Raw genomic sequence first — 24,546 nt, 5'->3', positions numbered from 1 at the left:
GAGCCCACAGTTTAGCTTTAATATGCCTTCAAGAGAAGTGATGCTCAGTGGAAGAGGAGCAGACATTTCTTGAAACAATTCTTGAAGCAAAAGCAAAAAGCAAAACTGACCTGGAAGACTCCACAGTCCAGACACTTCTAATGTGCGGAGTTTCTTCTCCAACTCCGCCACTCGATTACCTAGAATTCTGAAAAAAAAAAATTAAATCACTTTTTTTTTTTTTTTTTAAAGAAAGGTTTTTCATCTTTACATACATACACAATTAAAAGTAAAAAAACAAAAGCCCAGCAGTATATTTGGGAAAAACAACCAAAAAGAAACAATAGTAGGAGAAACCCATACCTCCCCCCCTACTCTTAGGTCCTGAAACAGCAGAGACCCAAAACCCAATATAACGGTCAGCAATGCGGAATAAGTAGTAATTGGTGTGCTTTGTGACGTTATAATACAAAACAATCTTGTTCGCAGAAATACAGTATAGTAAATAATTATAAAGTAAATGGCATTACTCAATAAACAATCATTTGTGCAACTCTCTTGACTGGACTTAAATTATACAACTATAGGACTCATATTACAACTATTTGCAATTACCAATTAACAGGCATACCATAGAACATTTGGAGATTCCCCCCCCAGGACAAATAAATAAAAGGCTCAAGTATACTATAGAAACTGATCTCCATCTCTGTACCCACACAATATATAAACTTCTTGAATCATCCCAGTAAGTCCATAAGCGAGTGAGGTCCCACACCCAGATTACCTAACAAAGGTTCACAAAGCTTACTGAGTTTTTTTTTTAGGCATCCTCACTTAAAGGGATTGTAAAGGCAGAAGGTTTTTTAATCTTAATGCATTCTATGCATTCAAATAAAATAACCTTCTGTGTGCAGCAACCCCCCTAATACTTACCTGAGCCCATCTCTATCCAGCGATGTTGCAGGAGTGTCTCAGCTGCCCTGGACTCCCCTCCTTATTAGCTAAGACAGCAGCGCAATTGGCTCCCGGTGCTGTCAGTCAGTGAGCCAATCAGGAGAAAGGGGGTGGGGCCAGGTCACGGATCCTTGTCTGAATGGACATGGGGAGCTGTGATTTGGCTCGGGTGCCCCCACAGCAAGCTGCTTGCTGTGGGGGCACTCAACAGGAGGGAAAGGCCAGGAGCACAGAACTTGTCTATGAATATTGTATCCTTTACAGCTAGGGTGCTGAACTGGAGGCCCTCAGGGCCCTCTGACATAGTCCCTCGACCTCAAACTGAATGCAGGAGTTTTGGTCGGCTTTCAGAAAGTGCCCCACACCTGCAAGATATTATAGAAGTCTAAGGCAAAGCACAACTAACCTGCAAGAAAAGCCGCAGGTGCACTGCGCTGCACCTGTGATGTTTGGTAAACCACAGCACATCAGTGTGAAAGCAGCCTTATAGGGGACTCATAACAGTATGGGCTTGTTTACACTTGCAGTTTGGGGGGCAAGTAGTTTTTTACCACACCCTAACCACTGGTGTAATGTCAGGAGTTGCAATGGTGACCCCACCCCATGCTCATGGGGGACCTGTACGGCCTCCCCATCACATTCTGTTTTATAATTGGACAGGAGGTTGGGTAAAGGCAACATATACAGGAACTGAACATTTTCCTCCAGCAACTGCTAAAAGCTGGCTTCTCCTCCTCTCCCTAACACCAGCATTCAGCGGCTGCAGCAGGAAAATGTTCATTATGCTATTCAAAATAAAAAATTCCAAATTCTGCACCATTTATTTTCACTGTGGCCCGCGACTGGTTACTAGATCACTTAAGTGGCCCTCGCTCTTCAAAAGGTTGAGCACCCCTAGTTTACAGCCTGAATGAGTGGGTGGGAGCATCACCAATTATCTCTGTGCTATAAGCCTTCATGCCTGAAAGAGGCAGCGAAGCAATGGAATCTGAGTGGTGAGTGGAATAAGTTCCTTGTCCATATAACCTAAGTGACAAAACAATTGGTCCAGGGTGTAGGATAGTTTAAAAACAGAGTTCAAAGTTTGGAGAATTGCTTCCCAGTACCTATGTAGCTTGTGGCATCACCACATCATGTGAATGAGTGCACCCGGACAAGTGTCATCTAAGCGCCTGCCAAACTTAACAGCTTCTGAGGCATATAATAGGATCTATGTAATAGATACAACTATGATAGTTTTGTGAGGGTGAGAGTGAGATCAGCAGGACTGATTACAAGCTGTGTTGCCCACCATTTAACATTCAAACATGCGGTCACACCATTCACCTAAAGGCAATTACAAGGGCTTTTAAATTTGACAAAATAGCAGGATATTTTAAAGAAAGCAGCCATTGTTGTTACTTAATGCAATCAATTAACAGCTCTACTTCCTTTTTTGCTAATATGAAACCAAGGTACTGTACACAGGGCCGGCCTTAGGTGTTCAGGCGCCCTGTGCGAGCTAATCCTGTGGCACCCCCCCCGCACGCATTTTCTTGCACCTTTTTTGCACTTTATTTGACTTTTCTTTTTTATGATCACTAATAACTTAGCCCCCCTTACATCAGAGACCCTCACAGAGCCCCACCTACATTAGAGACCCCCACAGAGCCCCCCTAAAATCAGAGACCCCCCACAGAGACCCCTTAAATCAGAGCCCCCCTTACAAAGACCCCCCACACAGAGCTCCCCTTACATCAGAGACCCCCCACACAGAGTCCCCCTTACATCAGAGTCCCCCCGCTCCCGCTGTGCGGCCTGATCTTCTGCGAGCTGTGATGGCCGCACTGCGCCCCTGTTGCCCATGGCGCCCTGTGCGGCCGCACAGCTCGCACACCCCAAAGGCCGGCCCTGACTGTACACTACAGTCTAACAACCTAGGTGACCACCACATGCTGAATTCTGGCAAAGCTCAAGCAGGAGCATAGCTAGGAAAGCTCATGCTGGAAAAACGGCATAAAACATGTTTGCTGCCTCAGATCTACTCTGCTACAATAGTGATTGAGTCTGCATAAAAGAATTACAATTCAAATATTACCCAATAGTTATGGAAAGATGAACAATTTGGAATGTGAATTTAGCAGAAAGGATTTCTAAATAAAGTTCTTATGGTTTCTTTAAAGAAAAAGCAGACAGCAGAGAATCCCCAGACAGAAGTTTATTAGATATTTTGTGATCCTGAACCCAATGTGTTTTCTAGTTACAGAAGCTGTAACTTGGCCGATTTTCTTTTCCCAAGCTTTAATGAAACACTTTGTTTTCACTTCCTTTCTCTACAAGCTGACAGTAAGACAGGAGGCCAAAGGGAAAGAAACACATACTTGTTGGTTTGTCTTTGGTGCTGAATGACCATATTTTTCTCATGGATGGTTTCCAGCAGAGCAGTAGCCAGAGACTTCAGATCAGAGATGGACTGCGGAGTGGCAGGAAGGCTGCAGCCTTGGTCCTCCGATAATAACTCCTGAACTGCAAAGAAGAGAGAAACAGCAGCCATCAGATGACACTCGGATCAAATCCATTCTTCTCTTCAAGGTCACCAGACAAATGAAATCTCTAAGGGCCGAGTCACACCATATGTGTTGGGAAGTGTTGGGCAATTTGTCCTATTGTTTCAGTTCACACAAATCGGTGTGTGATTTAAAATAATAAAAAAAAAAAGCAGAAAAAGCAAGACCGAGAGAGGGGGAGTGAAATGTCATTCTGTAACATTTCAATAAACTTGAAAGAAAAAAAGAAAAAAGGACATGTAAACAGTTTGATGCATAGTGCTTGCCCACTGGTGTGAATAGCTCCTAAAATATGTGAAGAGCACAAATGTTCTCCCCCAGCTCTTCCAGTGTAGTCTTGGATATCTTTTTTTCTATTTGCCAGGCTCCCATTAAAAAAGAAAAAAAATGTTTTCAAGGAGTTAAAAGTGATTGCCGAGAATTTATACCATCCACCATGGCTTGGCGTCTTACAGTCTTGACCACTGCCAGTCTGATTTTACATCAGCTTATATACAGGGCATTAAAACCAAAAAATTCTTGTGGTCAGTGTAAATGAATGAGCAAGTGGCACTCCAAACATCTGAATACAAAACTGAAATTAAACAGATAGGTGCATTATCCCTTTACATTATAACTTATTATGAAGAAAAAAGAAATATGTCCAAAAATACAGTGAATACAAGAAATTCCTTCAGCACAATGTGATGTGACAAATCCCTACAACCAGTGATCTGAATATAAAATTACAATAGATGCACTGTCCCTTTAACCACTTGCAAACTGTGCACTGTTGATTTACTGCTACAGTGCGGGCCAGCTGTGCAGAATCACTTATATGCCTGTATACACGTGCATTTTCGGGCAAGGGGTGCACATGTGCCTGCCCGCCCGGCTGTGCGGTCACGGGCTTCAGCACATGCCGATCAGCCGTTCCCAGCCAATAATTTATGACCAGAACCTGCTGATGGTTGGAGTGATCTTTGTGTATGTAAACACAAAGCTCTCTCCTGACAGCGGCGATGTGCCAGTTTTTGTTTCCCTGCAAGGAAATAAAAACCGGCACATTGCTAAGTAAAATCAGCAGACATTGCACAGTAAACATTGTAAGGCACACATTTGTCATTGGTACAGTGGCAATTTATCAGTGTATGATATCTCAATTTTATTTATCATGAAGGCATTAAGTCTGAAAACAAGAGTGTTGTTTACGGAAACCTACTTCAAAAACTGCAATGCGCAATTAAAGCGGAACTAAAAAGTTGAAGGTTAAGTGCCGGTCTTTGAGCTTCTTCATTGGCCGGTAGGGGCTTCATCACATTCATTAAGCTCTGGGGAAACAAGCGCAACTGCACTTGCAAAGTGCACAGTCTATTTGCCTTTACTAAGTTTGCCCCACTCTGTACCCACTTTAAGCCTAGGTTCACACTGATGTGGTGTGGGATTCCCAGTGATTCCTGTGCAGGTGTCAATGTTAAGTTAACAACATTCCACTCAAAAAACTGTTTCCAAAATGCTATTGGCAGGGGGGGGCGTGTCCTGCACTGGTGTCGCTACGGACGTTTTTCCTGTGAGCTCCGCCATCCCGGCTCACGAATCCGCCTCCATCGGCGGTATTATTGCTCAGATCCGCAAGCCACCCGATATTAAGGTTCCCTGCACTGTCCTGCAACATTTGATGCCACTCTTGGGCCGATTCTTTACTGCCCACCGCCCGCCGGCGTCGCGGCCTACTTGTAAGGCCGAAGCCGCGGCCTCGATTAATAACCGGACCCCGGCGAACGATCGCGAGGCCGACCTTGCAGCTCCCGGACACCAAATCACGAGCCAGCAGCAGGGACAGACCGCAGGGCCCTCCACCCCCAAGGAATAGACCACCACGGGACACATGCACGAGGCTCAGCGTGACGATCATGTCTGACTAGAGCTTCGTGCCGCAACGGGACATACTGCCGCCTCCGCCAGTGACCAGCCACCTTATAGCCCGGACACCGCTCCAGTAAGACGGCCGTTAACCCCCGCCGCGCCGCGATGGTGTCCGGCGGTGCTAAATCAAAAATTAAGAGCAAAAACATCAGGGATGTTCTGGTGCGGGCTTCATCCAAGATGGCGCCGCCACTCACCTCACGTTCCGGCTCCACAGCTTCCAGGGTCCCCAGACTCATCATGCCACATCCAGATGAGGGTGAGTCGGATGCTGAAGCCCCATCATCACTAGGGTTCCCCTTCTATGATCCCTCACAGGCTGACCTGATCCAGCGTTTTGAGCAGGTTCTCCATAAGGCCCTGCAGCAAACCTCCGATCAAATTACAAGCAGGCTCACTAAGGAAATTAGGGAGCTAGGCCAGCGTACCTCAGATCTTGAAAACAGGGCTGATGAGCTTGAGGTCTGCTTTGCTAACCACTCTGATGAGCTTGAGACCCTAAAAGAGGAGAATCAAGCCCTACAAGCCCAGCTTGAGGACCAGGAAAACAGAGCTAGGCGCTCTAACATAAGAATTAGAGGGATCCCGGAGACTGTAGTAGATCTGCAATCCACCATAACTGCTCTTTTTCAGGAACTCTCCCCTTCCATCCCTATCGAGCGACTTGAAATGGATCGCATTCACAGGGCCCTAGCCCCCCGCAAATCCGAGGGGCCACCCCGGGACATTATTGCCAAACTTCATTATTACAGAACCAAAGAGCAACTGCTCCAAGCAGCCCGCCAGAAAGACACCTTGGTGTTTCAGGGCCATACTTATCAGCTCTTCACTGACCTCTGCAAGGCCACCATCGTAAAACGGAGAGAGTTCAAACCCCTGTTACAAGTTCTCCAGCAACATCAGATCATATACTCCTGGGGCTTCCCCTTTTCTGTGAGATTCACATATCAGGGACGCAAACACACCTGTAAATCGACTGCAGATCTCCAACAACTCCTCTATGAGTTACACCTGTCCTCTTCCTCTGACATCTCAAACTCTCAACAACAGCGCAGACGCTCTGCCTCAAGGTCTCCCCAGAAGGCCACCACCTCCACAGCTTCGACCCCTAAGCGAAGCCGCATCACTTCTCCTCAGCTTGACATCGCTGACTCCATGGACTGACTGAGCCATGCAAGCCAGGAATCCTTTTGTCGCCTGCTCCAACTGGATTGAACACCTGCAATCTACCGCTACTTATGACTCCTACCCCCCCCCCCTTTTTTATTTTTTTTTATTTTATTGATTTTGTTCCTTTTTGAGTCCATTTTTCTCATTTGACTCTAGCATGTCCCTCGTGTCCAGCCGAGGACCCCGGGGAGGACTCGGTTACATAGACCCACCTACAAACTTTTGCACTCTTGTCGGGAAACTGACTCTCGCTATCCACCCAGGATGGTAACTATGCCTCTGTCAGCTGACTTTCCCACATCACTCCCCTCCCCCCAACCCCCCCCCCCCCCTTTTTTCTTTTTTTTTTTTTTTTGGGACTATACGGCAGCCGCCCATCCTCAAGCATGCCGTTATCTCAGTTAATTAGACTTACATGGAGATTTTCGTGTAGGTGTGTGTGTGTATGGGTATGTATATGTATGCATGTGTATGGATTTGAGTATGTATGTATACATGTATATGCGTGTAAGCATGAAGATAAACAAAAAAAATTTTTTTTTTTTTTTTTCTTCTTTTTTTTTTTTCCTTTTTTTTTTTTTTTCCTGTAAGGCTGTTTAATTGCTATGTTAAACTACACCCTTGTGAACTTGATTACCTTGTTTCAATATCTCTGGTCACACTTATGTATCCTTCTGTTCCTCACACCCATTGGCGGCACTGTCCCCTGCGGGTAGTCATTGCTGCCCCCCACTTGCTCTTAGAACTCTCCACTAGGAGATTTCCTGGAGCAACCCTATTCCCTCTGTGAGGGTGCCGGACACCTGAGCAGACGGAATGCTTTTTGCTTTACTGAGTATAGCACTACTTCTTCCAACTTCTATGTCTCCTCTACTCCTCCTCTCCCCCTCTTTGCTGAGTCCCCCTCTTCCTCCCTCCACCACGTTTCCCTCTGTCCCCTTTCCTCGCCGGGGGGGAACCATTGGCACCTATGTGGTTTTCACCACTAGCTTCCTCTACCTCCGTGATGAATGGCCTCCCTGAATGTGTTAACCCTTAATGTTCAGGGCCTAAATTCTCCTCAAAAGCGGCGCAAAGCTTTCCGCTCCTTTGCTTCTATCAATGCTCATGTCACGTGTTTGCAGGAAACTCATTTTACCGCCTCCCATACGCCTAAATACTTAACTGCCTCTTATCCACAGTTCTTCACAGCCTCAGCTACAGTCAAGAAGAGAGGGGTTCTGATAGCTTTTCATAAAACAACTCCGTTCACGCTCTACTCCTCCATCGTTGACCCTGAGGGTAGGTACCTGATACTCACTGGTTCGCTACTAGATACTGACGTGACTATAGCTTCCTATTATGCACCCAACTCCAGGCCGCACTCCTTCCTCTCCCATTTCTTGCAAATAGTAGCGCAGCATAAGAAAGGCACGGTCCTGTTGTGCGGGGATTCTAATCAGGTAATTTACCCCTTTTTGGACAAAACCCCTATCTCACCCCCCTCAACCCCCCACAAGCTCTCATTCCAACAATTACTCCACCACCACTCGCTTGTGGACACGTGGCGTGAACTTAACCCTGTCCGGCGACAATACACGTACTACTCTAATCCCCACAAGACTTTCTCATGCATAGACCACATCCTCACGTCGGTAGCGACCTCTCCGTCGCTCCTTCTCTCCTCTATTTTGCCAATCTCTTGGTCCGATCATAGTGCAGTCATCTCTACCTTTGATTCCCTGGTACCCAAACAACACGGCTTCTCCTGGTCTCTGAATGATACTCTTCTGACCCATCCCTCCCATAGACTAGAAGTAGCCACAGCAATCAAAGACTACGTCTCCCATAACGTCACCACGGATGTGACCCCACTTACGATCTGGGAAGCCCACAAGTTTGTACTTAGAGGAACCCTCATAAGTCTGGCCTCCCGCCGTAAGAAAGAACGTAAACTCCTCTATCAAACCCTAAATTCAAATTTTAACCAAGCTCATAACCAATTTCAGTCACACCCCACCCCCGATAACAAAAACTCTCTTGACAAAGCAAGACTAGAGCTGGATCTCTTTCTCACTGAATCAGCTGAAAAGGCAATAAGACGTTCCCAACATCAACTTTACACCAAGGCCAATAAACCTGATACCTTCCTGGCCCTTTCACTTCGCAACGCTAACTTGGTTAAGAAACCGATCCGCCTAAGGACCCCCTTAGGTGGGCACACTAGTAACCCTGTTAAAATACTCGAGACTTTCCGCTTACATCTCTCTAAATTGTACTCTAATACTACGCCTTTAGCAGACTCCCAAGTAGCTGAATTCTTTTCAGATCTCTCCATGACCTCCATGTCCTCCTCTCAACGGGAAGAATTGGACAAACCAATTTCGGAACAGGAAATCCGCATTGCAATTAAGTCCCTTAAACTTAATAAGAGGCCCGGTCCAGATGGCTTTACGGCCTCATATTATAAGCACTTTTCTGATCTCCTCACCCCTATGCTATCCGAAGCCTTTAACTCGATCCTTAAAGGTCACTCCTTCGGGGCTGACTCTCTTCATGCAGCTATCACGATGATTCCCAAACCGCAAACTGATGATTCGTCCTGGACAAACTACCGCCCAATCTCACTCCTCAACATTGATATTAAACTGCTGACCAAAATTCTGTCCACCCGCCTTAACTCCATCATAGGCTCCCTTATACACAAAGACCAAACAGGCTTCATCCCATGCAGACAAGCAGGGGATAATGTACGCAGGGCTGTTCACCTGGCTCACCATGCACGCACCCGACGCATCCCTTCCTGCTTTATCTCTTTAGATATCAAAAAGGCCTTTGATACTCTATCTTGGTCTTACTTACAATATGTATTGCGCGCATGGGGTTTCGGGCCTCATTTCCTGACTTGGATCTCGAGTCTATACTCCACCCCATCAGCCTACATCCGCTATGCGGGCTTCAAATCCCATACCTTCCCAATCCGTTGTGGCACTAGACAGGGATGCCCCCTTTCCCCGCTCCTCTTTGCACTCGCCATCGAACCCCTCGCCCTGAAAATCCGCTCCAACCCTAATGTTAAAGGTATAGAACTTGGGGGTCATCAACATAAACTATGCTTATTTGCTGATGACATCCTCCTGTTTCTCACATCCCCCCTTACCTCCGCTCCTAACCTCCTAGATATTCTAGATCAATTCGCAGGACTTTCGGGTCTGATTGTCAACCCCCAAAAATCCAAAGCCCTCAATATATCTTTATCCCCTCCACTCCTTTCCCATCTACAGTCGGTTCTCCCCTTCTCCTGGGCTACTCATCATCTCTCCTATTTGGGCATTCAGTTCACCTCCGACCCACTGGAACTCTACTCTGCTAACTACCCTCCTATGCTCCAACATCTTACCAAACTCATGGACTCCTGGGCCTCCTTACCCCTGTCTTGGCTGGGACGTATCACGGTTGCCAAAATGGCTATTTTGCCAAAGATTCTATACCTCTTTCGGGTCTTACCAATTCGAGTCCCGTCCTATTATCTACGCCAACTTCAGAGCCGAACCTTTCGCTATATATGGGGAAAAACCCGCCCTAGGGTACCACGTAGGGTTCTGTATCTCCACAAACTCCAAGGCGGACTGGGTCTTCCGCAATACGCTAAGTATTATCAGGCTGCACAGCTGGCCCAACTCACTAAGTGGCATGCGGCCCAGGAAGTTCCCCTTTGGGTAGCTTTGGAAGCAGTTGACTGCGACCCTCTCTCTATGGCCAATCTTCTGTGGCTGAAGCCCGTGGACCGTAAGTCAGTTGTTAATCCTGTTATACGTCACTCTTTACGCCTGTGGGATACCCTGAAGTTCAAATACAAGCTCCAATCACCCCATAACCCTCTGCTGTCATACTTGCATAACCCATCCTTTCCCCCTGCGTGGGAATCCCCTACCTCATTTCATCGGTGGTCGGCGGCTGGTCTTATCCGAGCCCACTCACTTATGGTATCCAATTCGATCAGACCGTTCCCAACCCTCTGTGAAGCCCATGGTTTACCGAGCTCCGAAATATTTCGGTACCTCCAGATCAAGCATTTTCTAACACAATGCACCCACACTGATTCTACCTTACCTAATCTCACATCCTTCGAACATGTCTGCTTACATGACCCGCACTCCCGAGGCCTTGTCTCCCTTCTCTATTCCAGACTCTCGGACTCCCCCGACCGGACTCTACCCGCCTACGCCAATAAGTGGGAACAAGACTTGTCATTGCACCTAGACTATGTAGACTGGTCCAACATTTGGCAAGCGACTAAGGCAGCCTCCCAGAATATCGTGGCTTCTGAAACTAACTACAAGGTCCTAATGCGTTGGTACTTAGTACCCGCCCGCATAGCAAAATTTCTGGCATCCTACCCCTCGACTTGTTTTCGAGGTTGCATAAACGCAGGCACCCACTTACACATATGGTGGACGTGCCCTAAAGTACAAGAATTCTGGGAGGCTGTCTTCCGCATCCTTTCCACTCTGATGGATACGTCCATCCTCCCAGACCCTTCTCTGGCCCTTCTGAATATGAAACCGGACAAAGTCTCCAAATCCAGACAAAAACTGTTCCTACAGGTAACCACTGCAGCCAAACAGACTATAGCGAAGGCCTGGAAATCCCCACACTTACCCATACCTGAGGTAAAGCACAGGATCACTAAGGCGATGATTCATGCCAAAATAGAAGCAGTGCTGCTGGACAAGGTGGATAAATATAAATGGATTTTTGTAAAATCTTACCGTAAAATCCTTTTCTCTTAGCTCATTGACAGACGTAGTCCTCGGTGATACAGCACCTTCGGGTTATGTTGCCTCCACAGGAGCAGGACTAGACAGGAAATTAAAATGCTCTGGCCACACCCTAGGGGCAGTCCCAGAGGGTATATCCTCTCTCTCTCTGCCTCAGCAAATCAGTTATGTCAAAAAGCAGTCTTTAGAGATTTTAACCCAACCCAACTCCAAAACAGAGGGGCGGGGACTACGTCTGTCAATGAGCTAAGAGAAAAGGATTTTACGGTAAGATTTTACAAAAATCCATTTTTCTCTATCGCTCATTGACAGACGTAGTCCTCGGTGATACAGCACCTTCGGGACGTCCCAGAGCAGTATCACAAATGAGGGGTGGGAAAATGGAAATCAAATCCCAATCTAGAAGGCCCAACCGGTGCCAACTAGAAGTTTACAATGCTCATCCTTAATGATGAGACTCAACAAAAAAGAAATTTTTCAAACAGAAAAAAAAACTCTCGAGGTAGACCACCGGTCTCCTCAAATTGCGGCCTGCAAAACCTTGCGGCCAAATGAGGCATCCGCCGATGCCGTCACATCAATTTTATAGAATTTTGTAAAGGTATGTACCGACGACCAGGTGGCCGCCTTACATACCTGGACCACTGACGCCTGATGGCGAAAGGCCCAGGAAGTACTGAGCGCTCGAGTGGAGTGCGCCCTAACAGGGAACGGAGGACTCTGACCCTTAATAGAATAAGCCTGTATCACCGTCTGTCTAATCCATTTGGCAATGGTCGCGGCAGATGCAGGCAAACCCTTTCTGGGGCCATCCGTGATCACAAAAAGTGAATACGTCTTACGGAATGATTCCGTAGCTTTCAGGTATACTCTGATTGCCCGAACCACATCCAAGGAATGCAACGCATGTTCCCGATGATGCTTGGGCTGAGGACACAAGGAAGGTAGTACAATATCTTCATTCAGATGAAAATCTGAAACCACCTTAGGAAGAAAGGATGGCTTAGGATGAAGTACTACCTTATCCCTATGAATCACTAGGTATGGGGACTGGCATGATAATGCAGCCAGTTCTGACACCCTGCGAGCAGAAGTGATAGCCACCAAGAAGGCCACCTTCTGGGATAAAGTAAACAAGGGAATCTCCCTGATGTTTTCAAAGGGAGGTTTCTGTAGAACCGACAAAACTAAATTAAGATCCCAGGGCGGTAAGGGCGCGCGGACTGGTGGAGCCAGGTGCCGCACCCCCTGGATGAAATTCCGCACCAAGGACTTGGTAGCTAAAGGTTTCTGAAAGAAGATTGCTAATGCTGAAACTTGACCCTTGATGGTGCTCAAGGCTAGCTTCTGCTCAACCCCTTTTTGCAAAAAAGCCAATATTCGAGTCACCGAATAGGTACGTGGAGGAAATCCTAAAGATTCGCACCACGCAATATAAGTCTTCCATGTGTGATAATAGACCTTGCTGGAAGTCGCTTTCCTTGCTTTAATAAGGGTAGGAATGACTGAAGCTGACAAACCTCTGTCCTTCAGTACTTGGGTCTCAATGGCCAGGCCATTAAAACCAGCGACTGTAAAGCACAATGGTAAATTGGTCCTTGAGACCACAGACACTCCCTGAGACGAAGTTCCCACGGAACGTCTGCGACTAGCCTGTCCAAGTCGGCCAGGCCGGCTTGACGAGGCCAGCCTAGAATTTCTAGGACCACTGGTGCTGACTGGATCTGAACCAGGCGTCCCTAGAGCTATCTGGCCCCGACCATCCGAGAAAGTCTGGTCGTTTTCTGTTCCCACACATTTATCAGATACCTGATTGCTATCAGGAAGGGTGATCTTTTCTGGTTGAACCTCAGTGACCGAAGTCACCCGGCTAGAGGCTTCTTGGCCTGTCTGGTCAACCAGATCTGATTCCTGTGGGGAATTGAGACTAATCTTAAGAAAAGGTAAAGGAAAAGATCTATTCAGGGAACGGTGACTACCGCTCCCTGTAGTACTTAAATGTTGGAAGGGAAGAATCGCACCGGTAGTAGTAGTTGATGCTCGATCTAATGTCCTGAATACCGGTGAAAACGTCCCCCCACCCTCAAACCGGGTGGGGGCGCACCTTCAGGCTGTGTACTCCTTTGCTTCGGGTTTGGCTGAGTTGGTCCTCTGTTTGTCCGACCAGCCTTTCTTGAACCCTCCTGGAGGAGTCTTGCCTTTCCCGCTTGTTCCAGCCGGGCGTGCGAACCCTTTATGGGCGGTAAAGAAAGGTCCTCGCTTGTTGCGAGGTCCTTTAGCTTTAGCAGCCTGTGGCAAAAAAGTGCTCTTGCCCCCAGTGGCATCCTTAATGATTTCATCTAGGGTGGCCCCAAATAGACGATTCCCCTGAAAGGGGAGATTCGTCAAGGTCTTTTTGGAACCTAGGTCAGCTGACCAGCATTTTAACCACAGCACACGTCTGAGGATTACCGCTGACATAGATGCATGCCCTAATAGGGGAGTAGTGTCCAAGGCTGCGTCACAGATAAACTGTAGCCCTTGTATAATCTGTTCCATCAAATCAGATGTTTCCTGGGGAATATCTTTTCCCCTAAGGTCTTGGCGTACCAATCTCGCCCATTCCGTAAGTGTCTGGGAAACTAGACCAATAAAAATTACTGGTCTAAATGCTGACCCTATCAGAGAGAAGATGGTGCGGGACTCTGCTTCCATCTTTCGATCCACCGGATCCTTAAAGGACGAAGTGTCCTCCACTGGGATAACCGTGGCTTTATTCAGCCTGGAAATAGGTGGATCCACCACTGGTGGTACCGTCCATTTCTTAATGATGGATTCCTCAAACGGATAGCGTCTAGCAATACGCTTGGAAATAGTAAAGGTACGTTTAGAATGCTCCCATTCTCCTTTAATCTTATTACCAAAACACTTGGGTACAGGAAAAACCTTCACCGTTTTGATGGGCTTGTTAGTACCAAAAGGAATCTCTGTATCAGTTGCTTCTGCCGGTAAAACCTCAAGTTTTAAGGTTTCCTGCACTGCCACAACTAGTGCGTCCACCAATGCTTCTTCCTGAATTATAGCGGGAGAAGAAACGTCCTCCTCACTGTCTGAGGGAGATTTACCTGAGGTAACAGCCCTTGCAGAGGGACCTGCAACTGCAGTGACCATCTCTGAATCTGAGTCAGAGGTGTCAGATAATATAGGGGTAGGCGGGGGTCGCTTCCTTGACCCTCGTCCCTGACAGGCCGCCTCCACCCGAGCCACCATAGACTCCAAAATTGCTGTAAATGCCTCTACACTCTGTGCACCGGCGGGTCCCGTGGCCCCCTCGAGGGAAACAGGTGGGGGAATTTGTGTGGCAGGGTCCATGATTATTCCAGTAACTTCCCGGATAATATAATTCAAAAATAAAAAACTTTTTTTTTTTTTTTTTTTCACAGACCCCCAGCGCCACAAAAGCCCCTTAGTGTTACCTGCTAGGGATCCCTATCGAGAGAGAGAGAGATAGACCCCCAGGCTCACCACTTGATGCTCAGAGTTTAACTGCAACAGGTTACAGCGCTGTCTTGACAAACAGGAAGTCTTTTGGCTGGCTGCCCAGGAAGAAAGGAGGCGGCTCCGCCCCTCTGCACGCCTTCCGGCGCCTCCCCTAGCTCCACGAGGTGTTTGGATCACCTCAAACATGGCCGCCCCCATGCTGGAGACACGAGGCTACGCCAAAATGGCGGCTCGTGCAATCCAGCAAAAAAAATGGCGGCGGCCTGTACCGAATAGCGGTGTGCTGCAGGGCACACAACACTATCTCTGCATGGGGATTCTTGGCGTGGTTGGCGGTACCGGCCCTGGCGGACCTCATGGCCGTTCGGAAGGCCTGCTATAGCTGGAGATTTGACTAGGAAGGCAGTCTACATGTCCGTGGCTTCTGACTGGTAGGTACCTTATTCTTATCACAGTAAGATTCCCAGACTGCCACTGATTACAATCTTTTAAACATGTATACAATTAGATTGTTAGCTCCCAAACCAAGCCTCCTGGCTTTTTGCACATAAAATCACACTCAAAGTAGGGGGATCTGTGCCATGTTATAGGATAGAGGGGGACTCTATCTTACCATACAGAGAGGGGCCCGCGTTCACCACAAGACCCGTCAGGGGGAAAAGGGGGAACATACTACTCACCATACCGGAACCAGGCGGGCACCAACTCCTGACAGTACCCCTCTCCACCGGGGCGGGAGGGCTGTCGACCAATACGGACGCCGTGACTCATGGTCTTTGGCGTTTCAGCGAGACGTTTAACTCGCGGGGTCAGCCCCTTAATGGGACTTTGTCTCGGCCGACCCAGCGCGGAGCTATGGCCTGCACGCGCTCGTAGGCTGAACTGGGGTGACCACCGGATCTCAACATCCAGCCCGTCGCCCAGTTCAGCTTTCTTGCTTGAAGATCTCACAGGAACACTGGAGAAAAAAGCTGTCTAAAAAATCTTTTTAAGAAAAAAATCTTGCCAGGACCGAAGATCCCAGCAAGGTATCTAGGTCCTTACTCCTAACTAGACAGAAAATAACTGATTTGCTGAGGCAGAGAGAGAGAGAGGATATACCCTCTGGGACTGCCCCTAGGGTGTGGCCAGAGCATTTTAATTTCCTGTCTAGTCCTGCTCCTGTGGAGGCAACATAACCCGAAGGTGCTGTATCACCGATGACTACGTCTGTCAATGAGCGATAGAGAAAACAGGATTTGGCAACCTTGGGTTGATCATTTCCTCCCACCTGATTTTGATTCCTCTCTTTTGTTGCCATGATACTCCTCCTTCAGCTTCCTTATGTTACTTATCTGATGCCAGTGCTCTACCCCCCGGCGACGCCCCTCCTACCTTTTCTCTCTCCGTTCCCCCTGCTTCTCTCTTTTCCTCCCTCCCTCCCTCTTTCTTTCTCCCTCTTTCCTCTCTTCCCCTTTACGTGCACTCATGTGTTTACTAAATGCGTCCTAGACGTGATGTGCCTCAATGGCATGGTTATGCTTTTGCACTCACCACAATTCCTGTCTACGTTTTTCAATCTGAATATGTAACCCCTGTTTTTACCACTATAGTTGTTGGCTTCACTTTTGTCGCTCTCTTTTCTCAATAATATTTTACTTTGTATGTATATAAGTCTCGGAGCCGCCTCTATCTACGTAATAGCGGGCGGGAGGTTGCATCGCCCAGCGCGGGCACAGCTTGTTCCCTTTACGGGGTGCCTGTGTGCCGGCGACGACAGCCCCACCTCCTCTCATCCTGGTTACTTGAGGCTTGCTTTTGCAACCGCCTGTATTTACGGTTGGGTTTTGTATTTGTGGTTTCTGTAACACTATGTTATTCTGCACATTGTTGTATTTATTCTTCTGTTCATTGTTCTTCTGACGCTTCTCTTCACCTGTAAACCTTAATAAAACGTTTGAACAAGCAAAATGCTATTGGCAGAAGCAAATTGCATGGGTGTGAACAATCACGCAATCCGATTCCAGTGCGGGGAAAAAAAAAAGGTGCATGCACCTTTTTTGTGCGTGTGCAGTGTGATTTGAGTCATACAAAAGGAGTGGGCTCAAATTGCACTGCAAAGAATCGCATGTGATTTGAACAGGAATCTGGTGCGATTCCTATCTGAATCACATGCTGTTCGCCGCACAACACCAGTTTGAACCTAGACTTACTGAATTAACCTAAATAGTAATAAAAAATAAAGACTCTTCATAAAGGTGTTTGTTTATGAAACCGAGATGAGCTGTGATCCTGATGATCAAAGCTCATTTCAGATCATTATCAGTTTATGAAACTGAGATGATCAGCGAAGAACAGTTTATAAAGGTGCAATCTCGGCACCTCACTGGCAATCTATTTCAAAATTCTCCCTCCCAGATTCTCTAGCCCAGAGGGGGAGAATCGGGGAAAGAAGAGAGAATTCCTGGAGAACTGAGGAGTAAGATTATTGACTTCCGTTCTACTCAGCCCCCCGAAAACAGTAAAAAAAAAGTCCCCCCGCCTTTCACAAAACCCCCCAAAACCGGTAAACAGGTTAGAAACAAACACACACACATATATATATTATTTTTTTTTTTTTATTACACACACTGATTATTTATACACAGCTCAAAAAAATTAAAGGAACGCTTTGAAAACACATCAGATCTCCATGGGGAAAAATATCATGCTGGTTATCTATACTTATATGGAATGGGTAAAGTTAGGAACAAAAGGATGCCACCTCGTCTGACGGAAATGAAAATTATCAACCTACACAGGGCTGAATTCAAAGACACCCCGAAAAACAAAGTGAAAAAATTATGCAGCAGGCTAGTCCATTTAGCTGAAATTTCATTGCAGCAACTCAAAATGGTACTCAGTACTTTGTATGGCCCCCACATGCTTGTATGCATGCCTGACAATGTCGGGGGCATGCTCCTAATGAGATGATGGATGGCGTCCTAGGGTATTTGCTCCCAGATTGGGACCAGGACATCACTGACCTCCTGAACAGACTGAGGTGCAACCTGGCAGCATCAGATGGATGGAAACATAATGTCCCAGAGGTGTTCTATTGGATTTAGGTCAGACGAGCGTGGGGACCATTCAACGGTATTAACTCTTTTATCCTCCAGGAACTGGCTGCATAATCTCGCCACGAGGCTGGGTATTGTCGTGCACGATTAGGAACCCAGGACCCACTGCACCAGCGTAGGGACTGACAATGAGTCCAAGGATTTCATCCTGATACCTGATGGCAGTCAGGGTGCCATTGTGCAGCCTGTAGAGGTCTGTGCGTCCCTCCATAGATATGCCTCCCCAGACCATCACTGTCCCACCACCAAACCAGTCATGCTGAATGTTACAGGCAGTATAACATTCTCCATGGCTTCTCCAGACCATTTCACATTCTGTCACACGTGCTCAGGGTGAACCTGCTCTCATCTGTGAAAAGCACAGGGCGCCAGTGGTGGATTTGCCAATTCTGGTGTTCAATGGTATGTACCAATCGAGAACCACAGTGCTGGGCAGTGAGCACAGGGCCCACTAGAGGAAGTCGGGCCCTCAGGCCATCCTCATGAAGTCTGTTTCTGATTGTTTGGTCAGACATTTACACCAGTGGCCTGCTGGAGGTCATTTTGTAGGGCTCTGGCAGTGCTCATCCTGTTCCTCCTTGCACAAAAGAGTAGATAATGGTCCTGCTGATGGGATAAGGGCCTTCTAAGGCCCTGTCCAGCTCTCCTGTCTCCTGAGTAACTGCCTGTCTCCTGGAATCTCCTCCATGCTCTTGAGGCTGTGCTGGGAGACACAGCAAACCTTCAGGCAATGGCACGTATTGATGTGCCATCCTGGGAGGAGTTGGACTGCATGTGCAACCTCTATAGGGTTCAGGTTTGCCTTATGCTACCAGTAGTGACAATGACCCTAGTCAAATGCGAAATGAGTAAAAACAACAGTCAGAAAAGATGATAGGGAAAAAAAGTCAGTGGCCTCCACCTGTAAAACCATTCCTGTTTTGGAGGTTGTCTCATTGTTGTCGATCTAGTGCACCTGTTAATTTCAACACCACCAAAGCAGCTAAAACTGATTACCAACCCCCTCTGCTACTTAATTGACCATATCAATATCCCATGATTTTGACTTGACGCTATACTCTGATTAAAAAGTGTTCCTTTTTTTGAGCAGTGTGTGTGTGTGTGTGTGTGTATACAGTGGGTACGGAAAGTATTCAGACCCCCTTAAATTTTTCACTCTTTGTTATATTGCAGCCATTTGCTAAAATCATTTAGGTTCATTCTTCTTCCTCATGAATGTACACATAGCACCCCATACTGACAGAAAAACACAGAATTGTTGACATTGTTGCAGATTTATTAAAAAAGAAAAACTGAAATATCACATGGTCCTAAGTATTCAGACCCTTTGCTCAGTATTTAGTAGAAGCCACCTTTTGATCTAATACAGCCAGGAGTCTTTTTGGGAAAGATGCAACAAGTCTTTCACACCTGGATTTGGGGATCCTCTGCCATTCCTCCTTGCAGATCCTCTCCAGTTCTGTCAGGTTGGATGGTAAACGTTGGTGGACAGCCATTTTTAGGTCTCTCCAGAGATGCTCAATTGGGTTTAAGTCAGGGCTCTGGCTGGGCCATTCAAGAACAGTCACGGAGTTGTTGTGAAGCCACTCCTTCGTTATTTTAGCTGTGTGCTTAGGGTCATTGTCTTGTTGGAAGGTAAACCTTCGGCCCAGTCTGAGAGAGCACTCTGGAGAAGGTTTTTGTCCAGGATATCCCTGTACTTGGCCGCATTCATCTTTCCCTCGATTGCAACCAGTTGTCCTGTCCCTGCAGCTGAAAAACACCCCCACAGCATGATGCTGCCACCACCATGCTTCACTGTTGGGACTGTATTGGACAGGTGATGAGCAGTGCCTGGTTTTCTCCACACATACCGCTTAGAATTAAGGCCAAAAAGTTCTATTTTGGTCTCATCAGACCAGAGAATCTTATTTCTAACCATCTTGGAGTCCTTCAGGTGTTTTTTAGCAAACTCCATGCGGGCTTTCATGTGTCTTACACTGAGGAGAGGCTTCCGTCGGGCCACTCTGCCATAAAGCCCCGACTGGTGGAGGGCTGCAGTGATGGTTGACTTTCTACAACTTTCTCCCATCTCCTGACTGCATCTCTGGAGCTCAGCCACAGTGATCTTTGGGTTCTTCTTTACCTCTCTCACCAAGGCTCTTCTCCCCCGATAGCTCAGTTTGGCCGGACGGCCAGCTCTAGGAAGGGTTCTGGTCGTCCCAAACGTCTTCCATTTGAGGATTATGGAGGCCACTGTGCTCTTAGGAACCTTAAGTGCAGCAGAAATCTTTTTGTAACCTTGGCCAGATCTGTGCCTTGCCACAATTCTGTCTCTGAGCTCTTCAGGCAGTTCCTTTGACCTCATGATTCTCATTTGCTCTGACATGCATTGTGATCTGGAAGGTCTTATATAGACAGGTGTGTGGCTTTCCTAATCAAGTCCAATCAGTATAATCAAACACAGCTGGACTCAAATGAAGGTGTAGAACCATTTCAAGGATGATCAAAAGAAATGGAAAGCACCTGAGTTAAATATATGAGTGTCACAGCAAAGGGTCTGAATACTTAGGACTATGTGATATTTCAGTTTTTCTTTTTTAATAAATCTGCAACAATGTCAACAATTCTGTGTTTTTCCGTCAATATGGGGAGCTGTGTGTACATTCATGAGGAAGAAGAATGAACTTAAATGATTTTAGCAAATGGCTGCAATATAACAAAGAGTGAAAAATTTAAGGGGGGTCTGAATACTTTCCGTACCCACTGTATATAAAATTTGTGTAGGGGGACTTTAACTTTATTATTTTATTAATATGAGGTGTACTGTGAGGTACTGAGGAGAGGGGTCTTCTCTGAGAATGCCCGTGTACTCAGTAATGGTAATTCACAGGACACCTCTGTGTTTCACTGATTTTCTGTTACTGTAATCTTGTTATGTCTCACGAGATTACAGTAACAGGAGGGCGTTCTCCACAGGTCGAAGCCGATGTAGATCGCTTCACTCCTCATAAGAAGAAGTGATCTACACTGCTTCATAAACAGGCACTCAGAAAAGAGTGATCTCCTCTGAGAATGCTGGAGGACTCAGCAGTGGTTATTTTCTGCTGCTTGATAAACAGACACCAAAATGTTTAGGTAAGTCACTACAAAAGGTTATTTCAACTCACATGGAACTTCTGTCTTACATGACAAAAAAAGTTGAATTGTTCTGTATAATGTGTATTAGGGTAGCACCTTCATTTCAATAAACTTACTATAAAAAAAAGTTACATTGCTGAATACGGTATGCATATAATGATAATTTTTGCAATCAGATGATAATACAGGTATTCTTTTTCAGCAGGTACCTTGTTTGGCAGAAAGTACCCCAGTCAGAGCACTGCTGTTTGACTTGCCACTTGACTTGGAATTCTTCCTCCTCTCCAGAGCATTCTAAAATAAAAAAAAACTGTATGACAGATAAACTTTGCATTAAAAAAGCACATTATTACTAGCATTTCTAAGTAAAGACACTGACACAGAAAACAGGAGGCAGCAACTACTGCTGGACCTGTGGGCTTAGGGGAGTCCTGACCCCAATTCAAAGCATGTTGATCTCTTCCTTCATTGCAACAATTGTGCCTTATTCTGGTATGTTAATTATCCTGATGTCTTAATTAGATGTGATTTACATTCTGACAGGTCTATTATAAGTGAGGCAATAGTAGAGATTAATATTAAAGAAGCAATGTCATGGTTCATACTTTGCCCTAGGCTTGGAGTTATTTAGCTACCCCCTATAAAAATATATTTTATATTAGCACAACACATGGGATTTTGGATCTCTAAACTGTCAACAGGAATAGGCTGATTTACTACAGGAGTTGAGTATCTTCATTCAAAAATATGCGTGGCAACTCACTTCAAATTATCAAATTCTATCAAAAGCAAATTCCTGTTCACTTTGAATACCCAATCGTGTGTAGATGATTTTCCCAAGATTGGATACGTAAATATTAACACAATATTTTGAGTGAAAATTTCAACTTTTGCATCACTAGAGCAGGAAGGAGTTATCCGTTTTTTTTTTTTTTTAATGCTGTGTCCTCACTGGGAAGATTCATCCTATGGGGGTTATTTACTAAAATGAGAGTGCAAAATCTGGTGCAGCTCTGCATAAAAATCCAAGCAGCATACAGGTTTTATTGTCAAAGCTTAAAGGGGAAATCCACCCTAACACTACATCTACAGGCATCCACAATCCAAAATTAACCTATCTAGCCCTGTAAAGAATAAATCAGCATAACGGTGGATATAAAAACGTCTACACATCCCTGTTAAAATGTCAGGTTTCTGTGATGTAAATAAATGAGACAAAGATAAATCAGAACTTTTTTCCACCTTTAATGTGACCTATAAACTGTACAACTCAATTCAAAAAACAAACTGAAAAATAAAAAAACTAAGATAATGGGGTTGCATAAGTGTGAACACCCTTTTATAACTAGGGATGTAGCTGTGTTCACAATTAAGCAATAATATTCAAATTCATATTAAATAGGAGTCAGTACACACCTGCCATCATTTAAAGTGCATCTGATTAACCCCAAATAAAGTTCAGCTGTTCCAGTAGGTCTTTCCTGACATTTTCTTAGTCACATCCTTCAGCAAAAGCCATGGTCCACAAAGAGCTTCCAAAGCATCAGAGGGATCTCATTGTTAAAAGGTATCAGTCAGGACAAGGGTACAAAAGAATTTCCACGGCATTAGATATACCATGGAACACAGTGAAGACAGTCATCATCAAGTTGAGAAAATATGGCACAACAGTGACATTACCAAGAACTGGATGTCCCTCCAAAATTGATGAAAAGACAAGAAAAAAAAACTGGTCAGGGAGGCTGCCAAGAGGCCTACACCAACATTAAAGGAGCTGCAGGAATATCTGGTAAGTACTGGTTGTGTGGTACACGTGACAACAATCTCCCGTACTCTTCATATGTCTGGGCTATGGTGTAGATTGGCAAGACAGAAGCCTTTTCTTACGGAGAAAAACATCAAAGACCGTCTAAATTTTGCAAAAACACATCTGAAGCCTCCCAAAAGCATTTGGGAAAAAAGGGATTTTTGACTTACCGTAAAATCTATTTCTCTGATGTTCATTGACGGACAGAGCTCTTGATATTCATACCTATTTGGTTATACTGCCTCCTACAGGAGTAGGACACTAGGCAGAATATAATTCTGGCTACAAACATGGGAAGTCCCAGGGGGTATACTCCCTCTCTCTGCTATAGCCACTCAGTTTTGTTACAAGCAATGTCAGGAGAATTATAACACCACAGAGGGGTGGGAGCTGTGTCCGTCAATGAACATCAGAGAAATGAATTTTACAGTAAGTCAAAAATCCCATTTTCTTTCTTTCATTGACAGACACAGCTCCTGATATTCATAACCATCGGGACGTCCCAAAGCAGTGTTAAACAGGAGGGGTGGGAACAACAAAAAAATTCCCAAGGCTAAACATTAGCCAACCAGGCAACAGGAGCTCAACCAAACAACTGGAGCCCACCTGAAAAAAAAACAACCCACACTCACAAAGAGAATCAGGTCCTCTTAAACAGCCGCCTGCAAAACCTTGCGGCCAAAAGAAGCATCCGCAGATGCCAATACATTCACTTTATAAAACTTTGTAAAAGTGTACACCTACGACCAGGTGGCCACCTTGCAAAACTGCATCACTGATGCCTGATGACGGAAAGTCCAGGAGGGACTTAGCGTCCTAGTAGAATGCGCCTTGATAGGGAAAGGAGGAACCTGACCCCTGATGGAATAGGCCTGAACTACCGCCTGTCTGATGCATACGGAAATGGTCGCAGGAAGCAGACAACCCTTTTCAATGTCCATCCGTGAGCATAGAGAGTCTGACTTCCTGAAGGACTCAAAGGCTGCCAGGTACACCCTAACTGCCTTGACCACATCCAAGGCATGCAAGGCAATTTCCTTCGGATGTTTAGGTCTGGGACACAGGGAAGGCAACACAATGTCTTCATTCAAATGAAAATCAAAGACAACCTTTGGAAGGAATGATGGACAGGGGCGAAGAACCACCTTATCCCTGTGAATGGCCAAGGAAGGTGGACGACGGGAAACTCCGCCAATTCCGACACCCGGCGCGCAGAGGTGATGGCCACTATTCTGGGACAGCGTATGCAGGGGACTCTCCCAAATATTTTTAAAGGGAGGCTTCTGTAGAGCTGAAAGCACCAAATTAAGATCCCATGAGGCAACGGAGCCCACACTGGAGGAACCATATGTCAGACACCCTGATAAAAAGGTACGCACCAGGGAGTGTGTGGCCAAAAGCCGTGGAAGAAAACTGCCACAGCCGACACCTGGCCCTTCATGGTACTCAAGGCCAATTTCTGTTCACCCCCCTGAAGGAAGGTTAAGGTCCAATCCACCGAGAAGGAGCAAGGAAGAACCCCAAGAGACTCACACCACCCAACGTACGTCTTCCACGTACAATGGTGGATCTTCACAGAAGTAGATTTCCTAGCTTACAACAGTGTAGGAATCACCGACTTCACTTCAGTCCCTGGCGTTCAACAGCCAAGCTGTCAAGTCAGCAACTGTAAAGCATGATGGAAGATCCGTCCTTGGGACAGCAGGAAGCTACCAAGGAACGTC

The 24,546-nt window shown here is 46.1% G+C and overlaps 1 protein-coding gene across 4 annotated transcripts in view; it reads right to left on the bottom strand.

Annotated features, from left to right (window-relative positions):
• Positions 1-24,546, bottom strand: part of CCDC149 (coiled-coil domain containing 149) — a 157,094-nt gene that overhangs the window by 40,600 nt on the left and 91,948 nt on the right. For all 4 annotated transcript variants that reach the window (XM_082267861.1, XM_082267863.1, XM_082267862.1 and 1 more), the window contains exons 8-10: positions 21,225-21,309; positions 3,297-3,441; positions 111-187 (exon numbers count right to left, since the gene is read on the bottom strand). In XM_082267861.1, coding sequence (XP_082123987.1) covers positions 111-187; positions 3,297-3,441; positions 21,225-21,309 — 307 coding nt within the window. The remainder of the gene's footprint in view (positions 1-110; positions 188-3,296; positions 3,442-21,224; positions 21,310-24,546) is intronic.

The sequence above is a fragment of the Pelophylax lessonae genome, assembly GCF_965119305.1.
Source record: "Pelophylax lessonae genome assembly, chromosome: 1".
Taxonomy (NCBI): domain Eukaryota; kingdom Metazoa; phylum Chordata; class Amphibia; order Anura; family Ranidae; genus Pelophylax; species Pelophylax lessonae.
The sequence above is the reverse complement of the archived record's forward strand: the minus strand, read 5'-3'. Positions and strand labels throughout refer to the sequence as shown.